Source organism: Prionailurus bengalensis, chromosome B3, assembly GCF_016509475.1.
Source record: "Prionailurus bengalensis isolate Pbe53 chromosome B3, Fcat_Pben_1.1_paternal_pri, whole genome shotgun sequence".
Taxonomy (NCBI): Eukaryota; Metazoa; Chordata; class Mammalia; order Carnivora; family Felidae; genus Prionailurus; species Prionailurus bengalensis.
This window is the reverse complement of record NC_057355.1, coordinates 82,443,822-82,456,520: the sequence shown is the minus strand read 5'-3', so window position 1 is coordinate 82,456,520 and position 12,699 is coordinate 82,443,822. Positions and strand designations below refer to the sequence as shown.

The 12,699-nt window shown below is 39.6% G+C and overlaps 1 protein-coding gene across 4 annotated transcripts in view; it reads right to left on the bottom strand.

Moving 5' to 3' along the window:
- The window catches only part of AKAP6 (A-kinase anchoring protein 6), a 480,061-nt gene that overhangs the window by 359,072 nt on the left and 108,290 nt on the right, over nt 1–12,699 (bottom strand). For all 4 annotated transcript variants that reach the window (XM_043555958.1, XM_043555961.1, XM_043555960.1 and 1 more), the window contains exon 2: nt 10,855–11,212. In XM_043555958.1, the coding sequence (XP_043411893.1) occupies nt 10,855–11,178 (324 nt within the window). In that variant the 5' untranslated portion in view covers nt 11,179–11,212. The remainder of the gene's footprint in view (nt 1–10,854; nt 11,213–12,699) is intronic.

The following is a 12,699-nucleotide window of genomic DNA, read 5'->3' as shown; positions in this document are numbered from 1 at the left end:
AGCACCCTGCACATACCCGTAATCTCATTGTAAGACATAGGTTTTTACCATTTATTCCTTTGTAGATGTTTTTATGACTACTAGATCAAGTCCAGACTCCTCTGAGGCATTCAAAGTATTTATGGTCCTTCAAAATGTGTCTCCACTAACTTCAATAATATATGTCATTCATCATTCCTTGGCTCCAGGGAAAAGAAGCCCTTCGGTCTTTCATATTCAAAGCACTCTTTGCTCAGGCAATCTCCCCTGCTTATACAAGGCAGCCATGGAAAGCTGTGCATGTGGTAGACTGCACAACTTCAAAAAAAAGGTGCCATTTATACATAGCCTGTACAACTATAGGTGGGCAGCCCTGTGCCTGGACTTCCCTATAAAATAATTTCTAATTCAAAAAGTTATATGAATTAAATGAGAGAGAAATATTTATTCTATTTGGATTTGGTTTTTCTTTTGTTTATAAGAATTTTAAGAGAATAACATTGATACTTTTTAAACATACAGGCTGGTATCTGGCATGGATTTATTCCTTTCCCTATCACTGTTTTTACTGACTTTATGAGGTCACTTGACCTCAAAAAAAGTCATGTAGGAGTCTTTGCTCCTAAATCAGTTACTCTGAATCTCTGGTTGTTGTTTTTTTTTTTTTTAATTTTTTTTTCAACGTTTTTTATTTATTTTTGGGACAGAGAGAGACAGAGCACGAACGGGGGAGGGGCAGAGAGAGAGGGAGACACAGAATCGGAAACAGGCTCCAGGCTCTGAGCCATCAGCCCAGAGCCCGATGCAGGGCTCGAACTCCCGGACCGCGAGATCGTGACCTGGCTGAAGTCGGACGCTTAACCGACTGGCCACCCAGGCGCCCCTCTGGTTGTTTTTTTTTTGGGGGGGGGTGGCGTGGGGGGTGGGGAAGGGATCAAATGCATTGATCAAGAGAAATGAATCCAAGAGCCCTTTGCTCAAAATCATCTTCCAAGGGTCATCAGCTCTAGCTTGTACTGGAATCACCTGAGAAGTCTTTCAAATGACTGATGCCTAGGTCTAAACCCAGATTCTAATGTATCTGTCTGGAGCATGGCCTGGTAAATGGGTTTGTTTGTTTTTTTTTTTTTAAGCTTCCAAGGAGATTCTACTGTGCGGCCAACGGTAAGAAACACTGTCTCTATGCATGCCATACCTGGAAATCAATTGATTTCTTAACATTTCTCATTAAAGATTTCTATCGCTTGTTCCACCCACTTCCATGTTAGAATACTAGTAATTCACAGCTTGGTATCATTTCACTTTAGTTAGATCACATGTTTCCCTCTTTGGGATATAACATTTTGAAGGGGGCAGAGTGGGAAAAGTAGCAGCAAATAATGAAAAGAAACAAAAGAAACAAGTTCTCTCCCTAGTTCTGGGTAGCTGTGAACGCCCCTAACTCAAAGGGACCCCAGGATTTCATTTACATCCCACTTCAAAACCCTCACATGCCTGCTGGTGATGAATTAAAATACCCATAGTTTAGATCTTCTTCTTAATTAAAAAAAAAAAAAGGGGCGCCTGGGTGGCGCAGTCGGTTAAGCGTCCGACTTCAGCCAGGTCACGATCTCGCGGTCCGTGAGTTCGAGCCCCGCGTCGGGCTCTGGGCTGACGGCTCAGAGCCTGGAGCCTGTTTCCGATTCTGTGTCTCCCTCTCTCTCTTCCCCTCCCCCGTTCATGCTCTGTCTCTCTCTGTCCCAAAAATAAAAAATAAATAAATAAATAAATAAATAAGAAGACGACGAAAAACAATGAGCCCCCCACTCTCAAATCCATTAATCTTAAACATCTAATACAAGAAAGCCAGAACTTATTGCCCTATACTTTATAACCACCAAAATTTCTCACAGTGTAGAAGGGTATGAGACCACTGCACTAAAGTAGAAAGAATATTCAACTTAAGAATCTTTTTGAGTATGGTTTGACTTTTCTTGAGCATGGTTTGATTCCCAAGCTGATCAGCTTCTAACCTTTCTAAGACTCAACTTCTTCATACATTATAGGGGATTATGGTAAGGATTAAATAAAATATTGTAAATAAAAACTCCTGGTTCATATCAGCCATTCAGTAAATGCTATTGAACTGAAAACTCTCTAGGCAAGGAAAGACAGTTAACTAATATCTTGCCTCTGGTGCACTGCTCCTACAAACACCTAATCCCCTGAGTTAGGTGATAAGTGAAAGCTGATAAGTAGGGTTGCTCAGTGATAGTTCATCCTGGAATTATTTTATTTTTTTTTTTTAATTGAAGTGTAGTTGACATACAATGCGACATTAGTTTCAAGTGTATGAAACAGTGATTCAGCATCTCTCTGTGTTATGCTATGCTTATCATGAGTGTAGCTACCATCTGTTACCATGTGATGCTATTATAATACCATTGACTATATTCCCTATGCTGTACCTTTCATTCCCATGACTTATTCATTCCATAACTGGAAGACTGTACCATACCAACAGTATTTTAAACCCCCCTTTTTTTTAAGTAACAAATCCCAGTAAGACTTCTCTAATCAAAATAATGTGTTTCTTCAGACTTTTCTCACTGGTCTCACTTTCAAATCCTTTTATGGTATTTATTACCTCTCTCTAAACTCTCTTTTCATGGTTTCTTTCAAATTATGAAGTCTATAATAATCCTCATTTTCCATGCTACTATTGCTAATTAAAAATCATGCAGCTGGGGGTCGCCTGGGTGGCTCAGTCAGTTAAGCGTCCGACATCGGCTCAGGTCATGATCTCACGGTTCGTGGGTTTGAGCCCCTTGTCAAGCTCTGTGCTGACAGCTCAGAGCCAGGAGCCTGCTTCAGATTCTCTGTCTCCCTCTCTCTCTGCTTCTCCCTTGCTTGTGCTCTGTCTCTTTCTCTCTCAAAAATAAATACTAAAAAAAAATTTTTTTTAATTACACAGCTGGGAAATCTGGTAGACTTATTGGGCCACCTTGACAATTAATGTTCCCATCCTGAGCTCTAAATACATTAGTGTATGTGAGTAAGGCTCATATATACTCGAAAATTTTCCATAGTAGTATGTGTCAGAAGCTACCAATGTTAATTTTTCCATGTTGCCCTTCCTAAATCTTAACCAAGAATACTGACTTGTAGTAGGAAACATGTGCTAGATCTGAGACTTTTAGATCATCTCCCAAAATCATGATGAAAATATATTAACCAGTCAACAATCAAAAAGTATTTATTTGGCACACAGCCAGTTTTCTAGCATTGAATGTGTGAGCAGGGAAGTGGGGAGATATTTATTCCAAGATTGAGATGAATTTTCCACATAATTGGGTGTCCCGAATATCTAAACTTAGCTTTTCAAACATTAAACACTCTTTTTATTTCATCCATTTTTATTGGTCAATGACACCACACACTTTTTCATAATCTAGGCACTAAACATAGGAAAAACTTGTCCACTGATAAGCACCATACTGAAGCCACACTCCCAAAACACTAGACAATGAACATCCAGCTTTCCTGGGAAAATACTCTCTGAGGAATTCACATCAACCATATAAGAAATTCCAGCCACAAATCTGGGCTTGGGGAAGTCAAAACAAAGTAATATCTTTATACCTACCAACAGAAAACTCAGCTCTATTTTCTAGTTTCCTGGAATTTGGAATATGCTTTTGGGATTGCCATTTTAACGTACATTTCAAGTTGGTCATATTAACATTAAGATCAGAATCCTTCAAGCTCCAAACTGTTAATGTCAGTTTACATTATTTAGTTTCATTCAGGGTTCCCTTTATGAAGAATTTCTGAGAATCCTAGGGCATATTTTAGCTGTGCCCAAGAATCAACCCTGGCTGCTGCTCAGTCATGGCCAGCAGACCCAGCACTTCACAGCTGCCACTCTGAAACAACCTCTGCCACCTCCAGCAGACTTCAGCTAATTATGCTCCAGTAGTGGGAGAAAGAGAACACTCCTTCCTCTACACCTGCTGTACAAGAGGAGGGAAGAATTTCAGGCAGAGAGTCAGCTGACGCAGGTCCTCCAAGTCACCTCCACAACCTCTTCCCTTCCCTGGGTCCCCACGCTGCCTGGCTGGCTGCTCAGGATGGATCCAAGAGTCAGATACACACTTTACCACAAACTACCACCCCCCTCCCTATGTTCCCTCCTGCACTAGGACAGACCCCTGGCCCCATGATGAGGGTGAATTCTCTCCTAAGAGCTCCCTCATCCTAGGACCTCCATCACTTTCAGTCCATCAGGCCCATCTGATGTGCCAACTTCAGCTACAGAGAGAATTCAAGCTTTTCTTTCCAGCAAGCCCTCCAGACCCCACGTGAGTCACTGGGTATCTGGCTCAACTCCAGATATCAGGCACATCTCAGTCTGGATACAGCCCAGTCAGAACATCTTGTAAACAGAGTCTCTGTTTAATGTTCTAACTTTGAGAACCAGGCCCAAATCCAAGAAACAGACACAAACTTCATTTGGAGGTGGCTGAGAGCACAATTTATCTAAAGTAGGTTGTTTGGAGGAGCTGATTCCAGCTATGTCACGTCAAGACTTCTATTTGTCATGTAGGCACATAATTTAGCCTATGCTAGCTAGTCTAAGCTTTGCCTCTTCCCTGTCATGTTTCCAGGAATACAAATAATATTTTCTCTAAGAAGACTGTTAATCAGGAAGCAGGGGTGCCGAATTTGCCTGTTTAGCACCCAAATACATTCATCCAGACAAGAAGTCTCAGTTAAAGTCAAAATCTTGTGAGGTTCTTAGTCTGGTTTCCCTACACAGCACAGCCGTGTAGTTCACATGGCTACACGGATTGGTTACATTGGATTCCGTGTAGGAATCCAAAAGAGGAGAGGCAGGAGAGGGGAAAGTTTCTAAAAATGGTTCAGTTGGTTTCTCATACTTCTTAACTAAAGAATATCTGGAAGCTAAGAAGTAAGATATGCGGATTATATTTTCAGCTTAAAAATAATGGGAAAACTACACAGTATAATATATTGCATTGTTTCCATATTTTAGTCTTAAGGTTAGATGTTTTTATTCACTCTCTAAAACAATCACTTCTCCACCTGCCAACATGGGAACTTCATAATAGTGCTTTGTAGTTCATCCTGGGGGTTACAATAAAACTTCCCCTAAGAACTTGGAAGTAAAGTTGATATAAATACAGTTTCTGATAAATAAACTTTGAGATCAACATAATGACCAGAAGATAAGCAAAATTACCTTTAAAGAAAAAGAGTGGATTTGAGTCCAAAAGACCTAAGCATATGCTTACTGACTAAAATCATTACCAAAGAAGGAGTCAAACAGAAAAGTGAGGAGGGGGAGAAGGACCAGGCATAGTTACTTACAGAAAGAAGCCACCTAGACTCTTCCATGCAGACTTTCTTAGGAACGATCACCAAGACTTCTGAGCCACTCAGATTCTCTATGATGAGAAAGTAATACCCCCAAATGTACTTGGGCCTTGATTCATCCAATGCCTCCGTCCTAACTCAACCCCTGACAAACAGCCTTCCTTGTGTGAACTTCCAGGGCAAGCCTATCTATGGGGAGAGAAGGCACTAACCATAAAAACTTGGACTCAACCACAAATGTGAACTGAGCCCCCCTCAAGTGCTTGGCTCTTGTCCTAGGCAACAGGGATAAAGTGGAGAATTAGACATTTGAGGTCGTTGGGGCTAATGCAAATAAGTAAACAAATAAATAAGATAATTGCAGCTAGTGATCGCTACTAAATAAATAAATAAGCTGAATAATGGACTAGATAATTGCTGGGAAAGAAGATGGATGTTTTAGAATAGGGGTCAGGAATGGCTTCCTTGAGAAAGTGACATTTAATATATAATAACATTATATATTAACATTAAAATGTCCTTATTACCTAAAGCAATCTATAGATTCAGTATAATTGCTGTCAAAATACCAATATTACTTTTTACAGAATTAGAACAATAATCCTAAAATTTGTATTGAACCACAAAAGATCCTGAATAGTCAAAACAACCTTGAGAAAGAAGAATATGGTTGGAGGTATCACAATGCCATATGTCAGGATATACTACAAAGCTGTAGTAATCAAAACAGTATGGTTCTGGCACAAAAATAGACACATAAATCAATGGAACACACTAGAGAGACAAGAAATATACCCACGCTTATATGGTCAATAATCTATAACTAAGGAGGCAAGATTATACAATGGGAAAAAGACAGTCTCTTCAACAAATGGTGTTGGGAAAACTGAACAGCTACATGCAAAAAGATAAAACTGGACCATTTTCTTACACCATATACAAAAGTCAGGTGATGGGTACTAAGGAAGGCACTTGTGATGAGCACTGGGTGTTATACATAAGTGATGAATCACTGAATCCTACTCCTGAAACCAATACTACACTATATGGTCACTAACTAAAATTTTAAATAAAATAAAAATAAATAATAAATAAATAAAAATTAAAGCAATAAATAAATAGATTCAAAATGGATTAATAACCTAACTGTGAGACTTGAAACCATAAAACTCCTAAAATAAAACATAGGCAGTAATCTCTTGCACATTGGCCTTAGCAACATATTTACGGATATGTCTCCTCAGGCAAGGGAAACAAAAGCAAAATTGAAATATTTGGAATACACCAAAATACAAGCTTTTGCACATCAAAGGAAACCATCAACAAAACAAACAGGCAATGTATTAAATGGGAGAAAATATTTGCAAATGATATATCTGATAAGGGGTTAATATCCAAAATATATAAAAAACATATACCACTCAACATCAAAATAATAATAAAAATAATAATCCAATTAAAAACTGGGCAGAGGACCTCAATAGAGATTTTTCCAAAGAAGATACACAGATAGCCAACAGCCACATGACAAGATGCTCAACATCACAAACCATCAGGGAAATACAAATCAAAACCACAATGAGATTTCACCTTACATCTGTCAGAATGGCTAAAATCAAAAACACAAAAAATAACAAGCATTGGTAAGGATAAAAGGAAACTGTTATGCACTGATGGTGGGAATATAATTGGTGCAATCACTATGGAAAACAGTATGAAGTTTCCTCAAAAAATTAAAAATAGAAATGTCATACAATCCAGTAATTCTACTACTGGGTATATACACAAAGAAAACAAAACACTAATTCAAAATATATATGCATCCCCATTTTTATTGCAGCATTGTTTACAATAGCCAAGATATGGAAGCAACCCAAGTGCCCATCAACAGATGAATGGGTAAAGAAGCTGCAGTATATATACACAATGAAATATTACTCAGCCATAAAAGAGAATGAAATCTTACCATTTGTGGCAACATGGGTGGAGCTACAGAACATTACTTTAAGTGAAATAAGTCAGATAAAGAAAGAAGAATACCATATGATTTCACTTATATATGGAATCTAAAAAACCAAACAAAGCAAACAAACCATAGGCTGAGCCTATCCTGAGCATTTTCCAAAAGCACTTTTCAACTGATTTTTTAAGTTAGACATCCACACAATGGCAGAGAAGACCATGGTAACAAGACATAGAGCAAGCAATGTTGAAAGGGAGTGTGAAGCACAAAAACAAGCTAGGTAAGGGTAGTGCCTTTTTTTGTGCTTGCCCTTCATCAAACACAGTGCAGGCCCCACCTCACCCCAACCCTTGCCTAACTCTCTCCTAGGCTTGCACCTCCAGATGTTAGAACTTGGCTGCGCCTCTGCCTGACTGCTTGATGAGAATCCAGACTCTACTAGGCAAAGACAGAGGAAGAAAGTTTCTAGGCAGAGGCAACAGGAAAAGTTCTGAAGCAAGATGTCTAACTTAAAAAAAGCCTAACATCCCTTTGGAATTTCAATGTGCCTGGTGCTTTATGAACAAGGAGAAAGTAACAGGAGAAATGGCCAGAGAACCAAACAGGTGCAGAGCCACAGGAAGAGATTTCGGATTTATTAGAAGCCAATAGGAAGCAAGGGAAAAACATGACCTGATTTACATTTTTAAAAGATTCCATTGGCTACTGTGTGGAGAATAAACTGCAGGTGGTAGAGGAGACTCTACAAGTAGCCCAGGCAAGCAGTCTTGTGGCTTGTCTAGGGAGACAACAGTAGTGTTGTGGAAAAGTGAACGGCTTTAAGTCATATTTTGGAGACGGATCCACAGGACTTGTTCATAAGACAGATGGGTGGGATGGAGAGCCACACTTGGGCTTTGCAATGTGTGGTGCCTTCCACTGAAATTGGAAAGACATGGGGATAGGACGGATTAAGAGCTTTTCAATGGTCATATCTGGTTTGAGATTCTCACTTAAAGATACAATTAGAGATGTCAGTTAGGCAGATGGGGTTCCTGGGAGAACATTAGGATAGATATATAAATCTAGAAATTATCTGTGCCTAGATGGTCCTTAAAGTCATGGCATTACCATCCTTGGGATGGTTATTTTTCATGGTAAATTAAAAAAATGAATTATTCACCAAGGCAGTAAGAGCCAAAATGGGACATCCCATAGCAGATGGCTGGTCTTGCCCAGGCTGGGTCTGCCCCTCTGCTTTGCCATATCCCTTACTTGAGAGCTGCTCCCACAAGGTTGTTTTGTTGTGCTTTCACATATAAAACATTATGTCCAAGTTGCCCCTTTATTCTGTGGATCAATGTGGGAATCTGAGAAATTGACATGTATTTAAAATTGTTTTAAATGCATCAAAGTGCTTACTTGGTTGAATAAAGAAATATTACACAAATAAAGGGGAAATTTAACCATATGTGAGATTAGGAGACTTGTGTAGATTAAGTCTCAGTTCACTGACCAGAGTTTGTTGACTTTGGGCTCAATGTGGAAGGGCTCTATTATTACAGAATATTTGAGAACATAACAGAAAATGTTGGTTAAGTCCCTTGATGAGACAAGTATAAAAAAAAGTAGTGATAGAAACCCTAAAATTAAATTAATATAAGACAATGTCAATTCATCCCTTTAACAGTCTTTGATTAACTACTCTGTGATTACTATGTTGAATTCCTGCTCTTTGGGGGCTCCTTTTTCAGCAGAGGAGACAGACCACACCTTGGGACAGAGCTGGGTGGAGGCAGGTGTTACATGCTTTTTGACTAAAGTGAGAAGGTGACAGTTCCAATGAGAAAAAGACAAGCAAATCACCCTAGAGGTGATTTCTCAAACACTAACCCAAACCCTGGCTGATTATATAAAAACTTTACATTCCTGCATGAAATTAAGATTTAAATTTTGATGTAAGTATTATGTGTTGTAATTAAATGAATTTAACTGACTCATTGATGTTTTTAGGAGCCCTTAGCAGCATTTTTAGTGGAGTCATCTCAAGATATTTCCATTTCCCCCATTCTCCTTTAATCTTTCGCCATCTTTTCTGTGTCAATCTGCAAGATTTGGGCAGAGCAACAGTCAACTTGCCTTACAACCCCAACCCCGTATTTACTTACAGGAGTCTCATGTAAGTGCAGCATTAGAGGCAACAGAGGAGAGGAGGAATGAGGTGAAGCCCCTGACTTCCATTTCACTCCAGCCTCAAGGAGAGCTGCTCCTTTGATTAAAGGAACCATATTTCAAACACTGAGACAAATTATTCCCTATGGACACAGTGGGGAAACAGGCAGGCTTACACTGAAACTAGTTCCTAGCCTTCTCTCTATTATCCTTTTTGCACTTTCTCATTCCCAAAAACCTGTGGAAAGACAACCACCCAAGCCTACTCAACCTGGGAGAAGCCCAGCTAGCCACCTTGCTATTCTGGCTTCTTTTGTTTTCTCTCTCTCTCCTCCAGTTCCATCCTTCCCTCTCTGGGACTCTCCCTAATGTGGAAGACGGGCTCAGGATCTATTGAGCCAGCCTAAAGGCTGAGCCAGCTCTGCTCTAGACTTTGGGGCACATGTTCTCTTACCTTAACTACCCACCTTCTCTTCTCACACTGATGGCTGCAGCCTATAAACCATTTAAGTGTTAAGATCCAGGAATCTGTTTGGTCTTTGGTTTCAGATCATTTGGGATGAATTCGCTTAGGTAAAAAAATTCTCCTTAAGATCTCATCTAACTAACTAGAAATTTACATTAGGATTTGGGGTCAATGCCCTGATTGATGACAAATTTGCCTTGCTTTGCTGGTCATTAACCTGAGCATGTGTCTGCCTCAGGGACCTGGATGAGATAAGTGGCTATGACAGGACAAGATCCACTGTACTGTGGGGTCCCTAGGCCAGAATCTCTATTAATAACACTCTTTACTAGCACCTCCATTTCATGATTAACAAACATCAGGCTTTTCAAGGGCTCTAGAATCCACAGACATTTTTTTAACATCTGAACATTGAGTGAGTTGTTATAAAAGCACCTTTGTTCTTCATGACACATTGTACCTGGATGAAAGGACTCATTCTAAAAGGCAAACACTACCCTTCCCCATCATGCCAGAACTCACTGTATGCCACAAAGGTGGCATCAACTGCAATATAAGATAATAATCACATACACACACTAACAATCACAGCTCAGTTTGATGTTTTACCTGTGAGAGGCTTATTAAACCTTTTAAAATACTTTTATTCTTCATAATTGATTTCTATGACACTGCACCAAAATGCCCTCCTCTTTTCCCCCCTGTCTGCATTACCCCCTAAGATCAGTTTGGTTCCAGATAGCCAACCCGTGACTTGAAATCAGGCAAGAATGAATTCTGCCCATGTGTATCGAACCTGGTATTCTATTTTTCTTCCTGGAAATTTCCTCATTGCAAGTTACAGAACTCAGGCGCCAGGTACTACAGCCTTTTTTAGACTTCTGTCTAGAACGGACCTAAGTCCAGAGACCTTCCTTACCTTTAGTTGAACTAGATGCACATCCACATGCTTGCTGTCTGAGTCCTGCTGGACTGAATAGGTTAGGTCACGGACCCTCTCTGAGGTCATCCGGAGCCAGGTCTCAATTTCAGGTAAATGGAGGACAATCTTCCAGTCAGCCCCTGTATGCAATGGGGGTGGCTTTTCATACTGCTGGTCAGAATCCATATCCTTCATTGCCTCTTCTCCCTCACCCTGCTCCACAGTGGGCGTCAAGTTGATGGCCATGGGTGAAGCATCAGTAGCCATGGGATCCAGGTCCTGAGACCTCAGAGGGGAAAGTGTCACGCTCATGGTTAACATGGAGAAGTCTAAACCTTACTTCTTTCCAAAACAGCTGAAAGGCAAGAGGAAAGAAGAAAGCAAGAGTCAGACAAGATTGCCAAATAAAGAAATCATACTTCGCAGAAGAAACAGGATTTCTAAATTAAGCCAGATTTCTAAATTAAGAAACCATAGCTCATGGCAAAAACAGAAGGAGGTGTTGTGAGTTTCTACATAGTAGCTCCAAGACCCAGCATATAATAAGAACACAAAACCATGTGGTATTGCCTACCCCATCATCCATCGTCTCCTCATTCCTTACTAATAAAATCCTGCTTTTCAGCTGTGCGTATTCCTGCCAAGAATTTACAACTACATTCCCTATCTCCATCACAGCTAGGTATGGCCATGTGGTAAGTTCTGACCAATGAGGTGTAAGTGAATGTGTGGGAGAGCTGCTTAAAAGGAGCTGACTTAATTTAGGAGGGGCCTCCTTTCTGCCCTTCTGCTTCTCCCCCTGCTTCTAGCCTATAATGTGGACTTGATGACTAGAGTTCCAGTTTTTGTCTCTGACCAGGAGATGCATTTGGGTATGGCAGTAGAGGATGAGAGAGCAAGGTGGTAGTAACATGGATCCCACAGGATAACAAGGAGCTACTGTATCTGTCTTAGACTGCTGCCCTGAACTACTTTTATTGAGAGAAGAACAAACTTCTATCTTGTTTTAGTCACTATCACTTGGGGCTTTTCTACTATAAGCACCTAAGCATCATCTTGGCTATTATAATCAGTATATTCAATACGTGGGATAACTAGAGCGGCAACAAGGTTCTAATTCACAAAAACACTATGCTGAATTCAGGAGAGGTTGCTCCTTTCTATGATATGTTAGATAAAAGGATATCATGCAGTAATTTCAAACCTATACTTTGCCAAAAAGTATAAGTCAGGAATTAGTATATGCAAAATATCTAATTAACTATCAACTTAAATTACATTAATTTTTGGTGATATTGAAAATTTTAGAAGCTTCTAGAATTTCAAGAGTAATAAATTACTCTTAAACACTTAACATTAAGAAGTTAACTAAATATGTTTAAAATAACATAACTGTAAGTCATAATAAACTTTCTTTTTAAAGTAAAGATGATAAGCTTGTTAGTAAGCTAGCTTACTAATGTAATGATCTAAGCTATATAATTTATCTTTCTTCTAGAACTAGTCTAACATAAAATGACAACGTTTAGGATCTTGTACTTTAAACATTTCAAATAGACATTTTTAGTTTCAGAAGCAGCTTCTTCTACTCAAGGTAGTGGGTTTCTTTTCCTTTTTTTTTTTTTTTTAATATTTAATGTCCATTTACTTTTGAGAGAGAGAGAGAGAAGGTACAAGTGGGTAAGGGGCAGAGACAGAGAGAGGGGGGCAGATGACCCAAGAGGATTCCCAGCTGACAGCAGAGAACCCAGTTTGGGGCTCAAACTCATGAACTGAACTGCAAGATCATGACCTGAGCTGAAGTCGGACAGTTAACTACTGAACCACTCTGGCATCCCTGGG